Source organism: Melampsora larici-populina, assembly GCF_000204055.1.
Source record: "Melampsora larici-populina 98AG31 unplaced genomic scaffold MELLAscaffold_49, whole genome shotgun sequence".
In the NCBI taxonomy this organism is placed as follows: domain Eukaryota; kingdom Fungi; phylum Basidiomycota; class Pucciniomycetes; order Pucciniales; family Melampsoraceae; genus Melampsora; species Melampsora laricis-populina.
In genome coordinates, this window is record NW_006768813.1 from 96,539 (window position 1) to 121,436 (window position 24,898).

A 24,898-nucleotide genomic window follows, 5' to 3' on the forward strand; every position below is an offset into this window, starting at 1 on the left:
CAGCTGCTGACCAAGGATGACAGTGAAGGGCCACTGTCTATTTTTTCTGGGTTCCTTTAGGCTAGTAATGAACGTTTTCTACCAATTGATCCAAAACAGATTTAAACCCTTGCAAATGCTGATTCTTTCGATGTAAGATTTGATGGAAGGATCCACAGTAACGATGAAGTATGATCGTGATGAGTTTACTCTTGGAACAGCTCTTTGATTTAGCATTCCAAGAGCTCGAAATGCTTTATAGCTTGAGAAATCAAAACTTTGACATTACCAGAGTTTAAAAAATATCCAAATTTAGCAGGACAAGTTTTGGGTTATTCACAAACCCGTTTTATAAAGAACTGGCCGAGTACAACATGGGCAAGTCCCTATGCAAACATATAAACAAGAAAATAAAAAGGCCAGCGCATTGATTGTGAAGATAAGCTTTGCAGATTCTTTGGCGCGTTCGATGCGGATGCGCCACGCCCACCACCCGACCTGAATGTCATGCGGGTGCGGCCTCATGCTGTGCCGGTCGCTTTGCATGCATGGTGCACGGCTCAGAATGTAGCTTGTAAGAATGCTGTTTCGGGCGCGTTCAAAACACAGTTTTGAAAAATGTAAACAACCAAATTTTCAGAACCTTCATTACCGTGCAAGTGACTTCAACACTTCATCAACTTCATAACTTTTACAATTTCATCATCACATTCAGTTTTCAATCACTCGTTACTTAAATCGATCCACTATCACTCATCGGTACATGAAAAGACTAGCTTATTCAAAATGACGCTGGCACCATTAACCACTTTCTCACCGCTTCGGATACGGTCTGCTGAGACGCCGCCTAAGTTGGAAAGGACGTTGACTCCTGGTCGGGAGATGACGAGAGAAGAACGTAAAGTGGCTCGGAGAAGGGATGGGGGAGGACTGTGATTCATGCTTTTCTCTATTTGAACTGCTTGACCCTCTCAATTTCTGCTTCCACTGATGCACTCTTGGTATCCCCGAACTTTCAGGGACACAGCATACGTTGCGAAACGGATGACTTTCAAGCTGCCTTCTTTCATTGATCAGAGCCAGCCACCTATCAAGCTTCCCGTCTCACGTGATGTTGCCGATCCTTCTTTCGTCAGCCTGAAACAGGCCGGACCTTCGCAGGCTTCCCTTCCTGCTTTGACCGCCTCTACTTCAAAGCCACAACCCAACGCGAAATCGAGTCTCTCGTCATCTCAATCCCAATCTCGGGCAACTTCGGAAAATCTCAAGTCCCATAGCCTGACCACGAAGTCTAAGGGTCGGCTGTCCAATGAAGCGTTAGCAAAAGGATGGGGAATTGAAACTTCCCACAAGCGGGTCTCGAGTCACGGAACTACACGTGTGACACGTCCATCTTTGGAAGCTGGTTCATCCGGCTCAAGCAAGAAGCGAGGAAGACCTGAACCTACAGGTGATGACGAGGCGGCCTCCTCTGCTGCACCACTGGCTTCTGCCAAGGTGGGGTCTGATACTGCGGACCAAGGTTTCCAAAAAGGGAGCAAATCCAAAAAGGCTCCACCGGCTCGGCCAAAGTCTCGAACCGAAAAGAGCCAGTCTACACAATCAGCAGACACGGATATCATGTGAGTATGAGCTCTTCTATCTCATGCCTTGATATTGTATACAAAGCTTATGAAGTACCGATTACTATATTATGTTAGATCACGGAAAGACCAAAAATCAAAAGCAGTAAATGATGACCTAGTTGGGTCCAGAGACTTCAAAGTCACCTCCGCAATTTCACCTCATCTACCAACATCAAATCTCAGTACTTCTCCAGAGATTCGCAACAGGCGGAATATGACTGAACTCTCAAAAGATTCAAGTGTACCCTTGAGGGAAAACACGAACCGCAAAAAGCGAAAAGTCAGTCAACCCACGCAAGATGATACTCAGCTTTCCGACGCCAATAAGGACGCTGCTTCCTCATCGACGGATCATTCGCAACCGAAAGCACGTAAAGACGAATCCCGAACCAATCAAAATCATTTAGAGCTTCAGCCTACGGGCATCATCGATGCCAAATCTCGCAATTTCTCGAATAGTAATTCAAGGACAACTACACTTACAAAGAAAGAGAAAAGGCCTGAGTCGAACAAGATACCTAATCTGCCGAACCGTGGCATCGAAGCAAATCGATCAAACATGCCATGGAAGCCTCTAGATTCGGTGGATAGCCCAGTCACGCCCGCATATGCCAAAGCTTTTCCTAGTTTGACATCCACCCTTCAAAGAACTATCGCCTCACCCGCTGATCCTATTGTGAACAGGCGTCTTTCAACACAGCTTTCAGATATCACCAATACGATTCACTCGGCACGACCATCAGGCACGCTTACTACTACTACCCAGACTTCTAAGAATCCTGAAAAGGAGGTAGTGCGCATTAGCAAAACGGTGAAGAAGGGCACGGCTAAACTTGACCCGATGGTTAAGTCTTTGGAACAGGAAGAATCGCTCGCGCTTTCTGATCGAGGCAAAAGGCTTGGAGAACAACATCAGCAGGCCTCAAGCAGTGATACAACTCAAATGGCTGAGGGTACCTCTACCAAGCCGCAGGCATCCATTAACGATGATATCAGTGCTTCTGACGCAGCTCATGTACGGCCGCCACAAAATAAGGGACGAAGTGTAATCAAGGATCTTCGCAAAAACAGATCGGAAAGTCCGGATACAGTCGATAGTGATGTCGGCACCCATCGACCTCACGTCGAGAATTCGACATCCTTAAATGCTGGATCAGCTAGCGGATCTACCACCAACAAGCGATCTATTGACCCTTCTCCGAAATGGTCTGCTTTGGATACTGAAGTTCCTCAACCGAAGAAATTGAAGAAGCTTGCTCACAAAGTTTTTACGCCAGGCAAACCATCTGGTAATAAGGGACATACGACACGAGACCGACCGGATGAAGTACCTCCTGTAGGTCTAACAATGCACTCGAATCAAGCTAAAAATACTTGTAATGAAGATGAATTATACGTTGTTACGGACCGATTTGTGGATGATGAAGATCTGGAAGATTTGGAACCAACTCAATCAAATGAAAACTCGAAACTTTTGATCAAGATTAAAAATCAATTAAATCCACCTGATATAGTATGGATTTCAATTAGGAAATTATTACAAGATGAAATTGATAATCTTCCAAAAAGTTATGAAATCGAGAATCATGAATCAAAAGAAAAAGAATGGTTAGAAAGAGTTTATGATCGATTTAAGTTACGAATGATGGAATATTCTGAAGAAATCATTAAACATGGTTTATTAAAGTTAAAATTACAAAAATTAATCGAACAAGAGAAAACAGAGAAGAAAACAAATGAAGAAGTTCAAGAGAATGGAGTAACTCAAGTACCTCTTTCATCTTCAAGTTTAAAAAATCAAGGTCTTGATGAGAAACCTAAACAAAGTCGACCGTTTAAGAAAGATAAGAAGATTAATGTTTCAGCTGAAGTTGATGATCTGGTTAACAAGCCTACCAAAAATCTTTCAAATGTTTCTAAACCTATCAAAACTAGTAAACCTAATAAAAATCGAGGAAAGTCAAATTCAAAAACTAAGAAAGCTAAATAAGACGTATATCTATTCTCTTAATACCTATATCACAACCCCTTTGCATGTTGATATTTTTTTATGTTTCATCGAACCAAGGACAATATGTACTTTGGAACACAGCGGTAAGATCTTTTAATCTCAATTACTGATGTGTATATAAACAGTAATTCTTTACCTTATCTCTCTCATTCATCATGGTTAAAGACCTTACATATGAAGTTTAATTTGTTTTGATTGTTTTGAGTATCAAATTGTTTTTTATTCTAAATTGTATGAGTATATACATATTATATATTAAGATAGAATATGTAAAGTCTGTAACTCGCTTCTTGAAGTTGATGTTGTTGTACTTTGAAAAAAATATGATTAATTGAATTCTTTTTTCCTTCAAGTTGAGATTTTTTTGGTTTTACTTTGACAAAGTTATCGCATTCTACGTATGATCATTCCCAACCTTGGACTATGTAACATGAATTGCAGCCTCCATTGCCTCAAAACACTTGAATTGATTATAAATTCGGGCAAGTAATTGTTATAAAGACAGTCAACCTATTGATGTAAAGTATCTTTGATCAAACTAATGTGGCACTTGTCCCTTAATCATTCTTTCTTTACACAACTTCAGGCCACACCAAGAATTGCTACCAAAACTTGTGGGTTTCAAGAATCTAGAGCCGTCACCAAGCTTACATTTAGAAAGTTTTTATCATATGGTACTGCAGCAACAGTCCGTATTCTGGTCCTTCATACGTGGTTCCATCTTCCTTCTGCTGTTCGTCCGTTGATTGGAAAACATTTTATCAGCATTGAATCGGTATATTGTAAAGGATCATCATGGTAACACCTATATTAGTTTCTAGAATTGCTGTTCCATCCCAACATATTCAGCTTTCTTCATTTCAATTCACGGCGTCATGGACAAAATGTGGCGGAACAGATTCTGTCGTAAGCTTAACTCCAGCCGTGATCTCAAACATCTCTCCTTGCGCGTTGTTTCCGACCCATATGGTTCCAAGGCCGCAATGATCGGCTGAAATGATGAGGAAATTCGTATCCCAAGTAATCACATGTTGAAGGCTTCGTGGCGGAGTTCATGACTACTGCATTCACGGTGACTGGATTCGTGGTGATATCGGCACCTTTTGCAAAGCTTACCTCGACATACTTCAAAGTATGACATGGTGATTTTCGTCTCTGCATCTCCTCACATCCATTCCAAGTCACATTAAGCTTGTGAATACTTCATTTCTGAAACCTGGTGTTCTATTATTCCTCATCTTTAACAACTCGACTACGCTTTTATCTATACTATTCATATCACTCACTTTCAAGTACCAACCAAGTTTTTCAATCTCGATCAAGTCACTTTGTCCATCATGCTTGCCTTCATACATTTTATCAGAACTCTCTTGTTTTTATCCACCGCGTGTGCCGCTGCCACCGTGTCTAACAATCACAACATTCAAAACAATCAAAACAATCAAAACAAGCCTGATCCCACTGTTCAACAATGCGGACGTTCGTGGGGAGACTTTGCAAAGCTTGGTCCCGATAGAAAAGGTATACCTAACCAACTAGCTTGCAATGGCATGATTTACATGTTTTGGATGTTGATTACTGGTTACAAACTACCTAGGTTGTCTGACCTATGGTTCAGTCCATTACGACTGTGGAAAAAATGATTGTGGGATTGGAGAAGCGCCAGCGCCTGGTGTAAAATGTATGTTGATTTCTACATTCTTGTTTTGGTATTCACCAACCAATCACCATAGAATTAATCATGCTAGTTTTTATTCCATTTTGTCTTGTGAATGTAGCCAGTATTCCCATTCCGCTCTTTTCTAATTGTAGGAAGTACCTTGATAAATTTGGAGATGACTCAAAACTCGACTCCAAGAATATCACAGCTTTGGCAATGTCTTATTTCTTTGATTACAAGAACAAATGGGTTCGTAAGTATATATTTCTCTCATCATTCTCTTTCTTTACAGTTTTTCATGATTTTTTTTCGAAAAAACAAACTAGGGGTAATTGGCTACGACTCACTACTCAAAGGGCCGCCTGCCGGCGACTTACCTGGGTACACGTGCCTGATACCTGCTGACCCTCCAAAAGTCATTGAAGGTTAGTAACTTCCTTTTCATTCTGAATCTCCCTATCACTCTTTACTTCTACTGACAACAAATCTGATCATGATGGTCTTCTCTAGTCTGTCGAAACTGTACACTCCTCCATAACGCCACGTGGTGAATGTGATCAATGTGTTTTAAGCTTCATATCATCCATTCGCTTTGCAAAGATTGTTCTCAAATTACTGTGTATATATACTTGTAGATATGTAGAGATATGGACTTTTTGATTTCATTCATTCTCTTTGCAATTATGCTAGGGAACTCGCCCTTTTATCACATATACATCCGCACCAGGATTTGTGAGTTGATGTGCCAGATGAGTTCTGTTTTAGTACAAAGAAACAGTGAGCGGATAGAAGAAACCAAGAGCAATTGACACTTACCACCATATATTGATAATAATCCACAAAGAAACAAGAAAGATATCATTATAAAAAGATTTCGATTTTTAAAAATCTTTTGATTCTTTAGGAATTTCCATGGTCCAAATTATATTTTCATTGGTTTCAATTTCAATCACTTCAGTACATTTTGCAACTTGATTAGAAGTCGATAAAAGCCCAGTCATAGAAGTAATCGTATCATCTATTCCAAACAAGAAACCAAAATCATGTTCATCAAAAGAGGAGCAATCAAATAAGGATCGAATGACTTACCAAGATCCCAACGTAATCCCTTGGTAGTCACAATAGCTTCATTAACTCCAATAGGTAATATTCCACAAGTCAATTCACTTTCTCTTTTCCAACTCTTTTCAATCATCAATTCATGTTGAAATTCTTTATTAATAACAAAAGTTAGATTTTTACTAAAACTATCCACCACCCAAACCTGCCTTTCATAAGATCTCTTAATCACTTCTTCTTCGTTATCTTTTGTCATTTTTTCATTTCGATTGATTGGTTCTAACTCTAATTTCAAAAGTGTATGTAAAGTATGAATAGTTTGATCAAGTCTACCACCAATTCCACCATGAATCAAAACCCAAACCAATTCATCTCCTTCTCTTTCCCGTTCAATTTCCTGAACCAATGCCAAACATTTTCCTAAATCAGTCGAATCTTGATCTCTATCCAAACAAATCTTAACCCCTAACCCAGAATAATAATCTTTAACTGATTCTTCAATAGAATCTAAATCTCCTTTGATGAAATCCGGTTTGAAATCTGAATTAAAATCGTATAATCGATTTGATCCTCCATCTGCACAAATCCTTATGGTTGATGAATTCCATAGGTTTGTAAAGATTGATGGTTCGGTTTTACATATTGGTGTGTTTAGGATGATTAAATAAGTTTTTGGGTTCATGGTTTGTGGTTTGAGTAGGTTTGATAAGTTCCATTGTTTGATTGGTTTTTTCTTTTTAGATTCGTTTGACATTAACTTGTGTGTGTTGTTCGATCAAATAATAAGTGGTGTCGTGATGGCCTGATGATCGACTCTGGATTTCATAACTTTCTACAAAATACTCGACACTCAGGGTCAGAGTCGGTTCGAGTTTCAACTTGTCAAGTCCGGGTAACTTCGAACAACTTTTCTCGCGCGCTTCGATCAGTTTGCTCTGACTGATCGAAGCGTGCGAGAAGCAGCGTGGGGCTTGGATCTGCTTGGATAGGCTTGGATAATGATACCATACTATATTTGACTTTGACTCCGTCTAGTTGATTTCTATATTTATAACTTTTGGTATTATATTCCTGAATCCTTAAACTTTTCGTGAGATAATCCTCAGGCTCAGCACGCTGCACACCTCTCAGCCAAAGAGTCAATCTCATGGTGCTGCTTAAATAGGCAATAAACCTCAATAAACACCCTCAAATACCATCACCAAATAGATTTTTGTTTTAGTTTCGAGATCCAGTTGATCTCCTTCATGGCACTCTATTTTATGATGTGAAGTTGCCAAAATCCAAACGTTCGCATGTGTCTATATGGCCTCTCACACCCGGGAGCATAGTGTGCTAATTGATCCAGGGTGAACTAGAAAAACCGAAGATAAAGTGCCCAGTTCTTTAGGCCAGCAACGACCGAAAGTTCTTCCTTCCTTCCCTGACTCTGTCTCAAGGTTTCCACAACGACATTCTTTCGAGGTCATCTACCAAAAACAACGGTAATTTTTCTACATTCTTTGAGACGGATACAAAGTTAAAACTGGGATTTTTTTCCCAGTTTCCCAGTTTTCGTTTTTGGCTGTGTTTGCAACTTTCCCACATTCTCCCAGTTTCCCAGTTTGCGTTTTTGGCGGTATTTGGGAAACTGGGAAAAAACTCCCAGTTTTAACTTTGTATCCACTAATTCTTTCTCGTATCTTTTGTCTATATGACCCACATCGCATCATAGCTCCTGTGATCAATTCTCGCTCCTTAAGACTTGATGGCTTCTCGTTCCCTACGGTCCAGCGTTGCTTTGGCTCTCCTTGTCCTTGCTTTAGTTAGCACTTTTGGTTCTTTAAGTGCCGCTAGCAATTTGCCTGAAGATGCACCCTTCACCGTACCTAAGGAAAATATGGAGTCTAGCTTGAAATGTATTGATGCACATGAGCCGATGGACAAACCGGGTGGAGTGATCTTACTTGTACATGGTACTTTATCTACACCTGATGTTTGGGTAAGTCTCTCTCTCCAATCTCAACTTTGTATCCATTCAGAACCATTATCATGGGTCTTGTTCTTCAAAGCTGACCAAAAAAATCAATTTACCTTCAGTTCAATTATATTAAACTTTTACCCACGTTAAGGCCAGGATATGACATCTGCCACGTCAACCTTCCAGATTTTTCATTGGGTGATGTTCAAGTTACATCGGAATATGTGGCATTCGCAATCGACTCTTTTGCTCAAAAATCTGCTACACAAAAGGTAAAAATCATCTCTCATAGCCAAGGGTAAGTCACTCAAAGTCCTCTTCAACAATTTTCATGGTCATCAAAGTGTCGATCAACGAAATAAATCTTGCTGAAGCTTGCATTTTTTATTCCTTCTCAGCGGTCTTAATACTCAATGGGCTTTGAGTGAGTTCAAAATATTTCTATCTTTGATCTCGAGACTAATGTATTTTCTATTTCAATAGCCTTTTGGCCTTCATTGAGATCAAAGGTAGACACCTTCATAGCATTAGCAGCTGATTTCAAAGGAGCAAAGTCAGCCGAAACAGCATGTGAAGAAGCATGTCCGATCGCCTATGCACAACAAAAACCAAACTCAAATCTCATCCAAGCTCTTGATTCCAATCAAGATTGCGAGAGTGGAGCTTCAGCTTTAGTTTCAACATTTTCAATTTATTCAGAATCAGATAACATTGTCACTCCAGAATTCCCACCCAATGAAGCTGCAAGTTATTTATCGGGTGCAAAGATGATACCTATTCAATCATTCTGCGGAGAGGCTTACAATTTGACACATATTCCAATCGTTTTCGATTCTTCAATTTATCAAATCGTACAAGATGTTCTTGAATTCAAATCTTTCCTACCTTCTAGAGCTAAGCTACCTTGCCAATTACAACCACGTAAGTAACTTTTATCCAATCCTGGGGTTTTGAGCAAATTGATAGATCAAAATTTCTTTTTTGTTCTCTGTCTTGTACCAGCTGTGCCAATGGATCCGAATATGATGCCAAAGAGTCCTTCCTTATTGAGAAAATCAAACCTTGAACCTGGTCTGAACGCTTATGTCTGTAGTAGGGGATATGCTACTCAGTGCAACCCTTGAGTAGATTCTTTGGTTCAGTTTTTCATTTGAATGACTTGTTACTATGAAGTGTGAGTTTTTCATTTGTTATGAATGTCGCTTAGTTCATCGAAAATCTTGTCAATCAAGACAGAGAAATCAAGCAAGGATATTGAGGTTATTGTATATATTATGTATCAAACTTGGTGTCTGCAGCGATAAGAGTTTTGTTAACCCTGAGGTTTCTGGAATATCGATATCAGTTTTGAGACATGCTTGCTTGCAAGTAGTAACTCATCATTTCATTTTTGAGGGTAAAAAGAGCTCTATGCAAATATTCTTCTGGGAGACGTTTGTAAGTCTACCTTGAGCATGTTTCCTGCCTCCCTCGTGGTGACGCCTCATACCGTCACCTGAGAGGGTCTTTCCTTTTCAAGATCTGGTCTCCTTCATGACATTCTATTTTATGCTGTGAAGTCAAATATTGATATCCTTTCACACCTGGTGCATGTGCCTGGCTGTCACACCTGTAAGATGAAATTGAGTTGATTGATTCTTGAGAAACCAAGGGTATAGGCTCATTCACGATGGCTACAACGATCAATCTGTTCTTCATTTTACCTAAATATCTCCCTGATGGAGTTCTCTGCCATAAAATTATTTTGATAGTTTTTATCATCTGAAAGGCATCTTCCCTCTATGTTCTTTGAGAGATTTCTTCTTCAAGGTATTGCTCGTCCAATGATTCATAGCTCCACATAGCTCTTGTGATAGTGTAGCAATGGCTCTGATATGCCCCGACCCAGGCGTAGCTACAGCTATGATATGTGAAAGGCTCAGGCTGAAGTTGTTAGTCAACTATAACTGCGATAAGGCCCATCTATTAACTTGGCCTGAGATACAATTGATGTACAAGGCATAAGCTTTTTTCAAACCACGATATCACCTTGTGAAGCTTAGTCTGTAAATATAAAGAACCCTTCATGAGATTCTAAATGTTCTTCAGTCCTCCTTGATCTGAATTTTCATATTTTTTACACTTCTGTTATCAATTTCATTGCTTATATATATATCTTTTTTTGTCATCTAATTGTGTTATATTCTCTTCTGTCGATATCATTTTATATACGTTATCTTCTTTCTCGGTTATCGTCTTTTTCTGTGTATCATTTGCGATCCTCACTAGGCCGTGAGACTACTAAAAACTCCACAAGATACTTTTTTCTCAACCACTGATCTTCTGCTATCCTATCAGAATAATATTTGTGATCTTTTTCGTTACGACATAAACTTGGTGAGATCTCCTGAAGTTGCAAGACAGTATCACACAAACTGGTTATACAAATCACCCTCTTACGAATATTGATCAATCGAAGTTCATTCAGATATGATGGCTATCAACTCTCTACGTTTGAGTGTTAATTTGACTCTACTTGGCTTTGTATTAGTCAACATTCTTGGTTATTCAAGGGCCGCTAACAATTTACCTGAAGATGCACCCTTCACTGTACCCAAGCAAAATGTGGAGTCTAGCTTGAAATGTATTGATGCATCAAAACCGATGAACAAACCAGGTGGTGTGATCTTACTTGTACATGGTACTTTATCTGCACCGGATACCTGGGTAAGTCTTTCTCTCTCACTCTGATTTTACCTTTTGATCTCATTAAAAATATCTCTACTTTTTGTTTTCGAAAACTGATTGCAAAAAAAATTCAATTTACTCTCAGGATCATTATGTAAAAGTTTTACCAAAAAAATATAATGTTTGTACCATCAAATTACCAGATAATTCATTAAGTGATGTTCAAGTTGCATCAGAATATGTGGCATATGCAATCAAAATTTTGGCTCAACAATCTGATACGGAAAAAGTTAAAGTGATCTGTCATAGTCAGGGGTAAGTTTATTCAATCTTCTTTTCAACAATTTTTCAATAGAAAGTCATGAAGTTGCTGATTTATTATTGTTGTTGGTTTTTGTATAGTTGTCTCAATACTCAATGGGCTTTAAGTAAGTTTAAATAACTAATCTGATTTTGATAAAACCTCGCAAATCCTAAGACTGATGTTCTTCTTTCTGATTCAATAGCATTTTGGCCTTCATTAAGAATAAAAGTAGAAAGTTTCATTGCATTAGCCGGCGATTTTGCTGGAACAACAGCAGCAAAGATCTCATGTCAAAGTCCAAAAAAAGATTGTCCAATCTCCTATGCACAACAAAGTCCGAATTCAAACTTTCTTAAAGCTCTTAATTCAGATCAAGATTCAGATAGTGGTGCATCAGCTTTAGTTTTAACATTTTCGATTTATTCTGATTTAGATGATGTAGTAGAATCAAGTTCAAGTCAATTACCTGGTGCAAAACTTATTCCAATTCAATCTTTTTGTGGAAAGTCTTATCGGCTAACTCATCTTCCAATCGTCATTGATTCTTCTACTTATCAAATCGTACAAGATGTACTTGAATTTAATTCTTTTTTACCTTCTAGAGTTAAATTCCCTTGTCAGTTAGAAACTCGTAAGTGATTTTTTTTCTTTCTCTTAATCCTCAAGCTCTGAGTGATATATTGAGATTTTAATTATTTAGTTCCACTACCCGATATGGATACACTGTTCAAGAGTCCTTCTTTTTCAAGAAAATCAAATCTCGAACCTGGTCTCAAGCCTTATGTCTGTAGTAGGGGATATGCTACTCAGTGCGATTCCTGAGCATTCATTTCTTTTTCATCCTTGTTTCCTATGAATGTATTTGTATATAGTCTTGAAGCTGTACCAGTTAAATGTGTCATCTGTTAAGAATTTCAATTATCTTTCAAACCCAATCAAGAAAACATCTCAATAATCATGTTAGATATGCATTGTTATGTTTCCTTATTTCATGTTAACTACATATCCATCGTTTCAAATTTGAGGTTTATATACTTCAATCTTTTTGTAAAAATCGCTTCAACAAATCCTTATCTCACTCTTCGTTCCAAGAAATCAAACCCAAACGTTTCACCAATGCAGGAAGACGATTGTATGCCATTGCCAGCCGTTCTATGCAAAAGATTATTCATACGTCATTTGTACTTTTATCAATATAACTGCCCAAAAGTAAAATCAATAAGTGCTATATACATAGCAAAGAAACAGTTTTTTTTGTGTAACGACGACAACTTTCAGAAAATCACAATCAAATTGAATATAATCAAACCAAAAGGAAATCCAGAATTGATATATAAATCCAATTGAAATTCTTCTTTATCCTTCTTTTTAAAATAATTTAATCAAGCTATCAACAATTTAAATTTCATTAACCATTTGATTGAATAAATCATTAGCATCTGACCAAACTTTTGAATTCGAAAGATCTTTTAATTGTAATAAAGTAGGTAACAAATCATTTGAGAATTGTTCAGATGCTTCACGTGGTAAAAGGGTAGGTAAATGATCAATTGAACAAACTTCCAAACTAGGTAATTGATCACTAAGAAAAAAAAACAGGTCACCAAACAAACATCACATTAGATTTCGTCATCTTTTTCAAAGGCTTCTTATTTTAAAAGATTTCACTCAACTCGATCTTTAATGTTGTAGTAGGTTGATCAAAAGTTGTGTTGATGTTGTAAATCGGAATCGGATTGTTTGGGTTGGTCGTATCACAACTTACATCGACTACCATTCTTAATGGTCGATTTGGTCCAGCAGCTTGAATAGTTTCATTTGTAACAAAACTTGGAATCTTGCTTGACAAATAAATACAATTCACAAAGATATCGACTGTATGAGAGTTCAATTGATAGAAATCAAGGATTTTGATGAGTATCGAAGGTTGTACTCTTTTGATCATGGTTTTTCAAAATGAACTTACCATTCAAGATTTCTTCAAACGGTCCACCTTTAGCTGTTTCAGCCATATCCCATTCAATTATATTCTCTCTAAACCAAAAAAGAGAAACAAACAAACCAATCAACAAAATCCAAACCGAGAATCAAATCCAAAAAAAAATCACTAACTTGTCCATTCCGACTTTACAGAAAAAGTCCACAGCACCAGATCCACATCTACCTAAAGCACCAATGACCAGAGCTTTAGGTTGTCTACCTAATTTGTCTACCAATCTTTTAAACTCGATTTGACCAATCTTAATCAATTCATCTTCATCTTTAAAAGGTTTCAATTCATTCAAACTCATCGAATCACAAATCATCTTAGAAATCCCAAGTAATCCAACAGCCGAACCATTAAAACCAGCATAAAATCCAAATGCTGCTACTCTACGTTTGGTAATTGGATCTTGTAAGAATTCTAAATCTAATAATTTACCTTGGCCAGATTTAAATCGACCTAAGATTTCTTGATATCCTGTTTGTTTTTTATAACAATGTCCAAACATTATATGTGTATGTTTTAAGGGTGATTCATCGTTTGGTGGTAATTCTTTTAATCCTAAAATTAAGGCGTCTGATGGTGCAGATGGCCATGAGTTATGTTGAACGATTTGACATCCTACTCTGGAAAAAACATAAAGTAATACAATCCATTCAAAAATCCATCTCAACATTGATTAAAAAAGTTTTTAAAAAGTCGAGAATGGTCTCGTTTGGAATTCTTTTTTTTCACTTACTTTTCAAATTCTGAATCGTTAAAGAATCTTTGTGGATCACTTTCAACAATCACCTTGAATCCATTTTCGATTAATTTCTTACTAGTCGTGGGTGTTAATGCAGATCTATGTTCAAATGGCTGTTTTTTACCAAAAAAAAAAGAAAAAAGCAATACACTTAAATGTTAATTTTGTTTCTGGATTTCAATTTTTTTTTGAAGAATTTAAGAATTTTTTAAACTTTACCTTGGTTTCACATCTTAACCAAATCAATGGTGATCTTTCTTGTGTAGTCATATCTTTTCAAGTTGTATAAAAGTAATCGATATATTTTTCTATATAGTATAAGTAAGAGATTGCTTGTTCGTTCTGAAGATCGAAGTTGATAATGTATCAATAATCGAGTGTTCTTTTTTCTTTTTTCTTTTTTCTTGGTTAATGGTATATGATTGGAATGGTATGGTATTGAAAAATTGGCAGAGTTCTTTCCTATTTCCCACGAAACATGGAATTTAAAACAAGTATCAATAACCCATACCCATACCTTATTAATCCCATACCTAAACCCATCAAACCTGATGATATCTTCTCATCAGACTTGGATTTCGATCACAGAAAATCAAACTTTCACATTTCAACTTTTTAATTTGATTTCTTTATAATCTAAAACTAATCCAATCCCAAAAAAAGTACAAAAAAAAACTACACAAATTCTATCATCTATGAAAAACCAAGGTATCTAAATTCTACACAACCAATTAATTAATTAAAATATTATTTTGAAAAAGACAAATATGATCTATCCATCTATCTACAACCTACACTTTTCTTTTCTTTTTCTTTTTAAAAATCCCAAATTTATCTCTTCAAGTTCAACTTTCTACCCAACCGATCTAGTTGATCTTGTGAAACATTAAAGAACCAAGTCGAAAAAACCACCAATCCAATACCCATCAAACTTCCTAAACTCAACTTAAACTCAAACAAAACCAAACTTAATCCAAATGAAATCAAAATCGAAACAGATGTAGCAAATCCTTTGGCAATATTATCTGAAAACTTAATCACCAATGCGTTTAATAAACCACCGATCACTTGGAATCCAATCACACACCAAACCATCCAATCAAATCCATTCCAAAACTCTTGCAACATCTTAGGTCTTTCTTTTATTATGTTTGGGGTGGATTCTTCGTATGATTCCCACCACCAAAGTGTTGATTCATCCCATTTCATTTGCCACGTTGATCTTTGATGTTCGATATGTACAATCAATCCTCCCATCAAGAATCCAAAAAAAGATAGTTGAATGTTCCGAATCCAAACAGATGTAGCACCACCAGAACCCATTCTAGGTTGAAGAGCTCCAGAAGATTCAGTATGATTGATCAAAGAAGATGGACTGGAAGAATGTCTTGTAGAAGTAAGGCGATTCGGACTCGATTTCAAGACTCGTTCGAAATAAACTGAAGCAAATCCCGAAGAAACACAAGCCAAAAGAACCGAAAGCAATCCAAGAAGTTGATTCATCTGTTTAGGTACATGTGGTAAACTTGATTCGCTACTTGATGAGATCGGAGGATGGTCTTCGGCTTGGGCGTGTAGTTGAACAGCTGCTACTCCTACACTAAGTAAGAAGAGTGCGATCCATTGAGATTTGTATAAAGTTCGGTTTAGTAATAAAACTGAACATAATGCGGTGGTTAGAATCTTTGAAAAATCATCAAATAGATAAGACATAGTCAAGAAAATTTCGAATCATAGAAAAAACCCATCAATTAGTTCAGTTGTCTGCATCAGTTCAAAGATTGTAAAAAAAAATCTCGAGAGCTAACCTTGAGTTGATAAGTGATTTGAAAAAGAGGTACGCTTAAATTACTAGCAGCAATATACTGTAAATTGTTTTGAAGCACAAACATGATAGCAGGTACACTTAATTTCCACCAACCAGGTTGAAAGATTTCAAGTTTTAATTGGTTCATCACTTCGATCATTCGATTGGAATTTGTATTTAAACCATTCGAATGGTTTCTTGTGGGTGATGATTTGATAGGAAGTTTGATGGATTTCGATGGGTCTCGATGGTTTGTTTTAGTTATTGAATTAGAACTTGAACTTGAACTAGAATCAGACCCAGATCCAGAACTCGTTCTTTCCTCTTGATGTTCTGATTTCCTTTTGCCCTTCAAACCAACCAAATCAAGCTGATCCCTAACCCCAAGCAGACAATCTTCTTTCCTACCGTGAACCCCATGCACCGAACCCAACCCTTCACCCGACCCAAACGATTTCTTTGTACCTTCTTCTAGGCGATCAAATTCTTGTAACTTTTCTATAAACCCTAAACAAATCGAAATCAATAATTTAAAAAATTCTGTTAAAACCACAGCTGATGAAGCTTTATATGATTGATGTGAATTAGTTCTAGAGATATGCATGATGATCGTCAATGCTGAATAATGTATACATAAAGCTATTAATGAAATCATTCGGTTCGATGGCATCTTGATATGAAAATCCTTTGAATTCTGGTGCCTTGCTTGATTGGTTTCAATTTTTCATGAATTTGGTTGTTATGATATAAGGTAATTGGATCCTTGATGGGTTTCCAGTTTTGATTTCTTCTATGTTTTTTGAATCCTTTGAACCGTGTTAATTTCTTGAGACTGGATCCTGTTGAAGTTGAAGAATTCTATATTGTTGGTGGTGGTATGACAACGCGTCTTGTGAAGTGCTGGAGTTCTCCTGGGTTCAAGACTCCGGCCCTAGCTGACCGGATAATACCCGAGGCTTCTTTTTTGCAAGGCACTTCATCACCTTAATCCTCTTTCGCCATTTCCTTCATTTCCTTCTCTCTCTCTCAATCTGTGCTCTCTCTCTGCTCTCTTCTCAACACCCCAAAAGCTCACAAACAAATCATAAAACTTCTTATAAATATACCCTATAAGAAGAATGATAATTTCAAAAAAAATAATAACCTCTCAAAAAAAAAATCATAACGAAAAAAATAACAAGACGAAATAAAACTTTTTCAATACAGAAAGAAAAACCTTTTTCAATAAAGAAAAGAAAAAACTTTTTCAATAAAAAAAAGAAAAACTAATTAAAAGAGAGAGAGAAAAAAAAATTATAGCCAGCTTTAGGGTTTGGTTTGAATTTTATTCAAGTTTTCAAAACATTATTCAAAAAAAACACGTCATTCTGATCATCAACCCTTTGGCTGCCCCCCGCTAAAAAAGAATCCAAACCTATTCCAATCCAAATAATCACATAACAAAAATCCAAGAACCTCGTTTCCAACCTTTGTTTCCAATTCCCAATTCCCAAAACCCCTATTCCAAAACCCGCACCTGAACCTAATTAAACCCCCCACTAGTCACCGGTCTCGCACAACTCCTCCCACCCAATCCCGAGTTCTCAATCCCATTCCCATTCTGCAAGTACCCATGCTGCTGAGCCCTAGAGATCCCCGAATGATGATCAAAAATCACACTTCCCCCACCTCCCACACCGTTTCCAGAAGTCGAATTAGTTCCATAACTATTGATAGTAGCCATACTACTTGTTCTACCACTTCCGACTGTACCTGTGGTGTGAGTAGAAACATTAGATCCAGAAGAATGAAGTGCACGAGTATTGGAAAAATGTTTATGTTGCTAATCAAACGAACAAAAAAAAATCAAATCAGTTCTCAATCTCATTCAAAAAAACTTCTATCAGATTCTTACATTGGCAATGATCGCTTTAAGTGAACGGATTTGTAGTGCCATACAACCACTCAAAGTAGCCGCTTCATAAATCAACCCGACAGCATTTCCAATACTCGAAGTACTCGAACCAGACGATTTGGTTCCATTCGGATAAGCCAAATGAGCTGGGTTCAAGTACCTATGAAGTCCATGTACAGTCAACATTCTCAAATGATCAATCTTATAAGTCGTTGCAAACACCAATAGAGATCCCAAGATAGCCGGTGAATGGTGTAGGGGTGTTAACAATTCTAACGTATAGATGTATTCTAGAAAAGCTTGTACTAAGATCACCGGATGTGGTAGGTGTAACCTTCGAGGGGTGATTTGATGAAGCTCAGGTAATTTGAGATTAGGAATCAAAGAGTTTAACGAGTTCGAATGTGTAGGATCTATGTTAGTTTTAGATGAATTGAAGGCCATCGAAAGGTGTCTAGGTCGATTAGATTGAACAGTCGAAGCACGATTCCTAAAGATCACATTCTTAATCGATTTAGACGCCCCTCCTTTTCCATTCTCTTGATGATGACCACCACCCGTAGCTTGATCTAATTCAGATTGACTTCGACGTTTAGCCAAACAAGCCACTCTCATCTGTTGTTGATAAGAAACATGTGTCTTGGTAGCCTGAAGTTTAAATGCATCCAACTCTTTCCTAAACCAAGGCCATCGATCTTCCAAAAGTTTTTTATTAACAGGTATCAAATGACCATCCGCACATGCAATCTCAAAATCTGTCAGATGAACATTCCTAAGTAAACTTAGATTCGATTTCGCCACTTTCAAACTAGCATCACGTGGTAAACCACGTCGAACATGACTCTGAGTCGAAAACGGTGGTTGATAGATCGCAAAGGCTTCCAGATCGATAAACGCTAAATCCACAAAGTTGATCTGTCGATGATGATAATCATTCACTATATCTCGATCCTTATCACCCAAGACCACCAAACAATTTCCCCATCCCACCGCTCGATTCCAACTACCACTCATCATGATCCTACCCGGATCGATTCGTTGCCACACCACTTTCCCCGATCCGAATTGAGTATTATTATGAGTCGAAACTTCAGGACGAGCTCCATTGGGTACTTTCACAGGAATATGCTTGTGATTCGATTGAGAAAGATCAAGTGCCCAAATGGCAAAACAATCGAGTTGATCAGGTACTTTCTCTGTGTTCAAGGATGTACCCGAAACGATAAGATGAGTACCAATCATCGTACCCGTCGGAAATCGAAGACCGTTGGGTAAGACACCTGTCATGGAATGAGACAAAGGATGGATGGTCGTGTAATGTCCTGTCAATGTCGGTGTTGCTGGTGGTGGTGGTGGAGTGGTAGGATAAGAGATCAATTCTAAATCTCGTCGAACACTGCGAAAGTTTTGTGGAAGATCACGAAAAAGTGTAGTCATTTTGGGTTCAATCAGTCAGACCTATATTTCTTTTGGTAGATCACAAGTATGAATTCCATCATCAAAACTTTCACATCAAAACTTTCGAATGATGATCAAGAATCGAAAGAATGAAGGCTAGAAAATCATGAAGACTGACTCGTTGAAATTGAAATTCGAATAGAGGTACACTGGCTCTGGCCTCTCTACCGAAGGTTTTTCGCTCCAATTTAGTCTTCGTAGAACCTGATCGGGATTCGAATCATCTGTCGAATCGAATCGATCACCCTGCCTGACAGATAGACGAGATGTGCAAGCCACACTCCTATAGGTTCCACAATGTCGTTCCCATCGGCGACCTTCGATCCATTGCATAGAATCCAAATCAAGCACATTGATTTCACCAATGTACCGATTCGAGATATCTTGACCTCCCATTAGAGTGAGTAAATTACGACTCGGCCGTTTGTTAGGTTTCAGGATCCTAGGCGTCGATTGTGGTTTAGAAGAGGTAGCAAACTCGATATAGTCATCTTCTGTCACTGGACCCGAATAACCACTCTCACTTGTCAAACAACTCAAATGAGCATATCGAGGGCTCGGAGGAGTGATAGTCGGAGCCGCCGTAGTAGAAGGAAAGCTCCAAGTCCGAGTGATCGTATCAAACACCAAGACATCGTCCAAGACACAAAGACCAACTTCGGTATCCGAATTCAAATCAGGTGTGACCGGTCTTTGTTGATCATCGAGCATATTATTTGCATAACCCATACCACCAAAGATAATTAATTTATGATCCCAAGCTTCAGCAGAATGAAAGTAACGAGCACGAGGGATTTGATGAGTGGTAGCATCGAGATCTTGAGAGTTTGGAATCGAAGTTTCAGATGAAGATTTCCGATTGAGAGTTGATGTTTGATGTGGGTTGATGGCTCTACCTTTTCCTTTGAAATCGATTGAATTATGTGACGAATCAGAAGACGGCCAAATCTTTTCCCAATGTAGAGATTGTAGATCAAGTCGGTAGAGATCTGAAACCATGAGCCTGGTTGGCACTAGTCTACCACCAAAGACATAGAGACCTGTTCCGAGTACGGTGATAGAAGCACCGACCTGAGATGGATAGAATAGGGGATAAGATGATGAATGAGTGAGTGATTGATTGAAAAGTAAGAGAAGACGACAAACTAGAGGAGGAGGGATGTCTCCTTTTGTAGATCTAACACAAGCCGTTAGATCAGCCAAGGTACCAGATGGTTGTTGAGATATTTTAGCTTGATAATTGGAAGAGATAGTAGTTGGAGATTGAGTTGGATGATGAATTCGATTTGAAGATGAAGTGGTCATAATGAGATGAGATGATCAAGAATGATAGAATGATAAAATGATAAAAGTGGTATAATATGCTGATGATGATGAAAGTGTTGATGATGGTGATGGTGATGGTGATGAAGGTGAAGGTGAAGGTGGTAGTTGGTCAGGACTCAGAGTGGATGAGGAGTGCAAGTCAAAATATTCAATCATTTCTCTCTCTCTATGAATACAGTTATTTTGAATTTTAAGTTTAAACCAAATTCGATTTGACCATTCAATTCAATTCAATTCAATTCAATTCAATTCAATCGGAGAAACTTATCAATCTGTGCTCTCTGAAGTTTGAACTCACTCTATTCCTTGGACCTTGACCAGTCACCACTCGACTCTTCACCAAGCAAGACCAGATCAGTTCAAGCACCCCTGTAACTCATCATGAGCCACCCACCCCAAAAATCAAACCCTACCCCTACTACACACCGTCTCATACCTCACCTTCATGTTCGATTAAACCCAACACAGGACCCCGGCAAAGCTCCAGGTTATGGATCTAGAATCATTGATTTTACCCTTTTTCATACCGGTAAAAAGACTTGATTTTACAAAAAAAAAATCCAGTCTCATACTTATTTATCACCAGGTTTTGGGAATACATATAGTCGACTAAAATTTGATTCTAATAGCTTCCACACCTCCACATTTGAGAAAATTCTATAAGGTGTTTTAATCAAAAAAAAAACTTTCCTTCATTTTTTGGCCAAAATATTGGCAAATCAAGCTTTTGATTAGCGAATAATGATTGATGGAGCCCAAAGGCACGACGGTTCCATCCGTTTCCACGATACGGGTAGATATCGGGTAGGTGGTGAACGGGAAACTATACCGGTACCGGGATAGGTTTCCCTAGACGCGCACTGGAAAAATGTTGCAGAGAATTCCCGCAACGAAAATTTTTCCTTCACTCTTCCGCGTCGAAAGTTCTCACCTCAGAACTATCCCATGCCCGTATCGGATTGTCCTATCATCCTCTCGTATCTCTCACGTTCTCACTTTGAAAACCTATTCTCTTTTCTCTCTACTTCCGTAATATCCTTTCAAAATCTATCAATCCGGATTAAACAACAATAGTAGCAAGATAAAGATTAAGAAGAAAAGTAGGTAATGGCTTCTACCGGTAACACGCCTGCAAGTGGAGAACCACATGCCGGTACCAATACAACTTCTAACACCAACAACCAACCGACAAACACCGAATCCTTTAATGCGATGTTGAGACATACGAGTAGTAGGTTGAGAGGAGGCTCTGTACCTCCCCCCGATTCTGTGGCTATCATACCGATCCCCAATGCCGTGATTCAGAGAGGCAGAGGACGAGGACGCGGCCGCCACGCTGTTGCTGGCCCAACTAGGACGACTACCATTACACCGGATCAACCAGTCGTGACGTTAACTGTGCCTAGACAACAGGCCAATGGAGCAGCTGGTGCTCAAGCCACTCCAAACACTGAAAACAGGCCTTCAGCACAAAACGATGCTACACAAAGCGCTGTCAAACAAGGAGGGAACGGAACATCTGTTATCCACTCCCCGGCCAGACGAGTCACCCCCAACGACTTAGTTTCTCGTGACGCTGTGATAACCCAGCCTTTATGTAAGCTACCAAACTCTTTGATGTTTTCAACGAACGTGATGCCGCCTCTATGCGATGCCACAATAACTGTGTTGCCACGATTCGTGATGCCCCAAAGGAGAGCGATAAAGATCAGTTTACTAAAATAACTTCCCGTTGATTTGAAAAGCGCGCTCACCGGCACGAAGAGCCACGGTAACCGCGGGTGGCGACAGTCCACCGAGAGGATTCCACTCCTGGTTGAAAGCAAATGGCTTTGCGGTGGTCCACGATCCTAACACTGTGATCCCCCCTTTGAACGGAATCTCTTCTGTGATCAACACCAGAAATGCGACAAACCCCACAACTTCTCAGGGTGGGTCAGCCCCTTCGAAACAAGCGGTGACTCCGGCGGTGTCAACCAGCGTTGTTCCTAAGCCAAAGCAGCCAGTGCAATTTGACCTTACTAAAGATTCCAATGATGAAGCCAACAACACGACCACTTCAAAAGAAAAGAAAAAGCCAGTTGTTGGCGAAAAAGGGATCGAAACCGTCGGCTTAACTAAGCTGTCAAAATATTTTGACGAGAAGATGAAGTCCTTAGAGGGATACGTACCTCTGTCGATCTTTAACCCCTTGTGGCTTCAACAGGACCTCTTGAAACAATCAACCGCCCGCTCGAAAACTGTCAAAGAGAAACTCGAAGACAACTACAGTGGCTTACAAGTCCCCGACGAGTGGAAGATGAGCTTCGGCGAGTGGGTGATGTCCTTCGACCTATACGTAGTGTACCTTTGTCACTATGATCACGGCGACCTAGCCAATAAGTTCATGATCCACAAAGAAAATGTCTTTGCGATCCAACGACAGCGTCTCTCTTGGCCTATGGCTTTCCGATATGACCTTGCCATCCGAGTGCCTGTCCTAACTTTCAGAAACGCAGATGGAACCCTAGCCAACCCAGCGGTACGGGACGAAACCAAGGAACGCGACGCACTTCTTGATTCCGAGAGACTGCAAGACTTCCGCAGAGAGTTCTCCGATGTTAACCCTTATGCCAATGGACAAGTTAAACAAAATGTTAACCCGATTTCTGGAGAACACTACAAGAACCAATCTGCGACCTACTCCTACAACTCCAACGGCCTACCCAATCACCAAAGATACGAGAACACTAGCGGTAAACCCAATGCGCGATCCTGGGCTTATGCCAATGGCCAACCTACGTACGACGGACCAGGTAGTAATGGTTACAATACCTGGGAAGATCGCGGCGGAAGCGGTCACAACCGTAGCAGTCGTGGCCGTGGTCGCAGTGGCCACTGGCAAGACTATTCCAACAACGTCCGCGATTACAGTCCTCCTAGTCGTTGAAACACGGATAGATCGGATTCGCGCCGAGGTGAGGGTAGTGGCTTGTGGAGAAGAGACAGACGCGAAGACCGCTGCGGCGATGAGCGTGACGTTAATAACCCTAGAAATAGTGGAAGTGGGAAGGCAAAGTGAGCCGTTAGAAAATCATCCTGTTCCTTTGAGGTTTCAAGTCAACCGTCTTTTTTTTTCCCTCTCTCGCTCGGCTAGATAGCCCAAAAGGGAAGTACCTACGTACCACGCGTTGTATGGCCCCTAGTTATTGTTGTCTGTGGTACTCTCTTGATTTGTGTCCTCTTTGCTAGAGACAAGTTACCAGCTCCTAGAGGCTAATTGTGAACAGATCTTGTTTTCTGATGTTTTTCCTGTGACCACCTTTGGTAATACATGTCTAAATGACTTCATGACTTACTTTCCCTTACTTTACCTTGTGCCTTCCAGTGATGACGAAAGAATCTTTACTAGACGTCGTGTTGATGACAATCATGTGTGGGAAATGCCCGATCCCATAGGGCCCAGGGTACCACGTTTGATTCCCTATACAAATTCAGGCCGTCATTTCGACAAAAGATGGCCAAAAGACCACGTAGTGTGTGAGTTAAATATCCCTATGTGGAGAAAATTAGTGAAGGAGTGCGGTATCGGAGGCGATGTTGAGGAAGTCTTAGAGGGTATGCAGAATGGTTTCCACCAAGGAATTCCAGACCATACCTTGGGGAAGAGACGCTGGTATACCCCGAAAAACCACGATTCAGCACAATTAGCAGCTGAGAAAATCACAAACACTTTACTGAAAGAAAAAAGAGAAGGTCGAATTTTCGGACCTTTCACACACAAAGAGGTGTTCTCAAAAATCGGATTTTTCAGATCTAGCCCGATGGGCAGTGTGATCAATGGAGATGGCTCCTTCAGGGTCATTAACGACCTCTCCTTCCCTCACGACGACAAAGAAACTCCTTCCGTTAATAGTTTCGTCGATAAGAAAGATTTCGCAACTAGTTGGGATGACTTCAAGGTCCTGATACGTTTCTTCAAAAACAACAAGTCAAAGTTACAAGCAGCTATTTATGATTGGGCCAAAGCGTATCGTCAGATCGCGATACTCATTTCGCAATGGAGGTTTCTGATGATCATGGACTTACTGAATCGAATGTGGGTAGATACTCGTATCCAGTTTGGGGGAGTTGCGGGCTGTGGTGTATTTGGAAGACCCGCAGACCTCTGGAGACAAATTATGGTGAAAATATTCAATCTGGAAGTCGCCTTCCGCTGGGTAGACAATAATTTGCTTATCAAGAAGGCAAGTAACCCAACATGTATCAAAGATATTGTAGATTTAAGTACGAAATTAGGTGTAGCGTCCAATGCAGAAAAGGTCCATGAATTCGCCGACGAACAACGTTATATAGGATTCGTCTGGAATGTGGTCGAAAGAACAGTGCGGCTCCCTGAAGAAAATTGCATAGGGGAGGGCGGATCACCTATAAGCCGGA

General features: G+C 39.3%; 10 protein-coding genes across 10 annotated transcripts; 5 read left to right on the forward strand and 5 right to left on the reverse strand.

The window, feature by feature from the left end:
- Positions 1-969: 969 nt before the first annotated feature.
- On the forward strand, positions 970-3,594 carry MELLADRAFT_110946 (uncharacterized protein; the record flags this gene model as incomplete). Its single annotated transcript, XM_007415170.1, has 2 exons — positions 970-1,601; positions 1,680-3,594. The coding sequence occupies 2 exons, from the start codon at positions 970-972 to the stop codon at positions 3,592-3,594; spliced, it is 2,547 nt and encodes an 848-aa protein (XP_007415232.1).
- A 1,358-nt stretch (positions 3,595-4,952) lies between these two features.
- MELLADRAFT_110947 (uncharacterized protein) lies at positions 4,953-5,826 on the forward strand (the record flags this gene model as incomplete). The annotated part of the gene is made up of 5 exons (XM_007415171.1): positions 4,953-5,136; positions 5,213-5,296; positions 5,394-5,528; positions 5,602-5,700; positions 5,786-5,826. The coding sequence occupies 5 exons, from the start codon at positions 4,953-4,955 to the stop codon at positions 5,824-5,826; spliced, it is 543 nt and encodes a 180-aa protein (XP_007415233.1).
- Positions 5,827-6,156: 330 nt separating this feature from the next.
- On the reverse strand, positions 6,157-7,016 carry MELLADRAFT_92108 (uncharacterized protein; the record flags this gene model as incomplete). Its single annotated transcript, XM_007415285.1, has 2 exons — positions 6,157-6,293; positions 6,365-7,016. 2 exons carry the CDS (start codon positions 7,014-7,016, stop codon positions 6,157-6,159), a joined length of 789 nt encoding a protein of 262 aa, XP_007415347.1.
- A 1,065-nt stretch (positions 7,017-8,081) lies between these two features.
- Positions 8,082-9,418, forward strand: MELLADRAFT_110949 (lipase; the record flags this gene model as incomplete). Its single annotated transcript, XM_007415172.1, has 5 exons — positions 8,082-8,315; positions 8,414-8,592; positions 8,693-8,718; positions 8,778-9,215; positions 9,297-9,418. The coding sequence occupies 5 exons, from the start codon at positions 8,082-8,084 to the stop codon at positions 9,416-9,418; spliced, it is 999 nt and encodes a 332-aa protein (XP_007415234.1).
- Positions 9,419-10,763: 1,345 nt separating this feature from the next.
- On the forward strand, positions 10,764-12,087 carry MELLADRAFT_92110 (lipase; the record flags this gene model as incomplete). The annotated part of the gene is made up of 5 exons (XM_007415173.1): positions 10,764-11,000; positions 11,107-11,276; positions 11,364-11,389; positions 11,468-11,896; positions 11,966-12,087. The coding sequence occupies 5 exons, from the start codon at positions 10,764-10,766 to the stop codon at positions 12,085-12,087; spliced, it is 984 nt and encodes a 327-aa protein (XP_007415235.1).
- Positions 12,088-12,369: 282 nt separating this feature from the next.
- On the reverse strand, positions 12,370-14,414 carry MELLADRAFT_117783 (uncharacterized protein; the record flags this gene model as incomplete). Its single annotated transcript, XM_007415284.1, has 6 exons — positions 12,370-12,847; positions 12,939-13,140; positions 13,232-13,299; positions 13,378-13,875; positions 13,989-14,107; positions 14,214-14,414. The coding sequence occupies 6 exons, from the start codon at positions 14,262-14,264 to the stop codon at positions 12,664-12,666; spliced, it is 1,122 nt and encodes a 373-aa protein (XP_007415346.1).
- A 211-nt stretch (positions 14,415-14,625) lies between these two features.
- MELLADRAFT_45116 (uncharacterized protein) lies at positions 14,626-16,459 on the reverse strand (the record flags this gene model as incomplete). The annotated part of the gene is made up of 5 exons (XM_007415283.1): positions 14,626-15,129; positions 15,211-15,331; positions 15,407-15,677; positions 15,803-15,951; positions 16,267-16,459. 5 exons carry the CDS (start codon positions 16,454-16,456, stop codon positions 14,826-14,828), a joined length of 1,035 nt encoding a protein of 344 aa, XP_007415345.1.
- An 864-nt stretch (positions 16,460-17,323) lies between these two features.
- Positions 17,324-20,582, reverse strand: MELLADRAFT_117785 (uncharacterized protein; the record flags this gene model as incomplete). The annotated part of the gene is made up of 4 exons (XM_007415282.1): positions 17,324-17,623; positions 17,696-19,091; positions 19,272-20,224; positions 20,300-20,582. 4 exons carry the CDS (start codon positions 20,456-20,458, stop codon positions 17,324-17,326), a joined length of 2,808 nt encoding a protein of 935 aa, XP_007415344.1.
- Positions 20,583-21,567: 985 nt separating this feature from the next.
- On the reverse strand, positions 21,568-21,846 carry MELLADRAFT_92115 (uncharacterized protein; the record flags this gene model as incomplete). Its single annotated transcript, XM_007415281.1, has 2 exons — positions 21,568-21,752; positions 21,798-21,846. The coding sequence occupies 2 exons, from the start codon at positions 21,844-21,846 to the stop codon at positions 21,568-21,570; spliced, it is 234 nt and encodes a 77-aa protein (XP_007415343.1).
- Positions 21,847-22,799: 953 nt separating this feature from the next.
- Positions 22,800-24,073, forward strand: MELLADRAFT_92116 (uncharacterized protein; the record flags this gene model as incomplete). The annotated part of the gene is made up of 4 exons (XM_007415174.1): positions 22,800-23,391; positions 23,437-23,536; positions 23,918-23,998; positions 24,040-24,073. The coding sequence occupies 4 exons, from the start codon at positions 22,800-22,802 to the stop codon at positions 24,071-24,073; spliced, it is 807 nt and encodes a 268-aa protein (XP_007415236.1).
- Between the last annotated feature and the right edge of the window lie 825 nt (positions 24,074-24,898).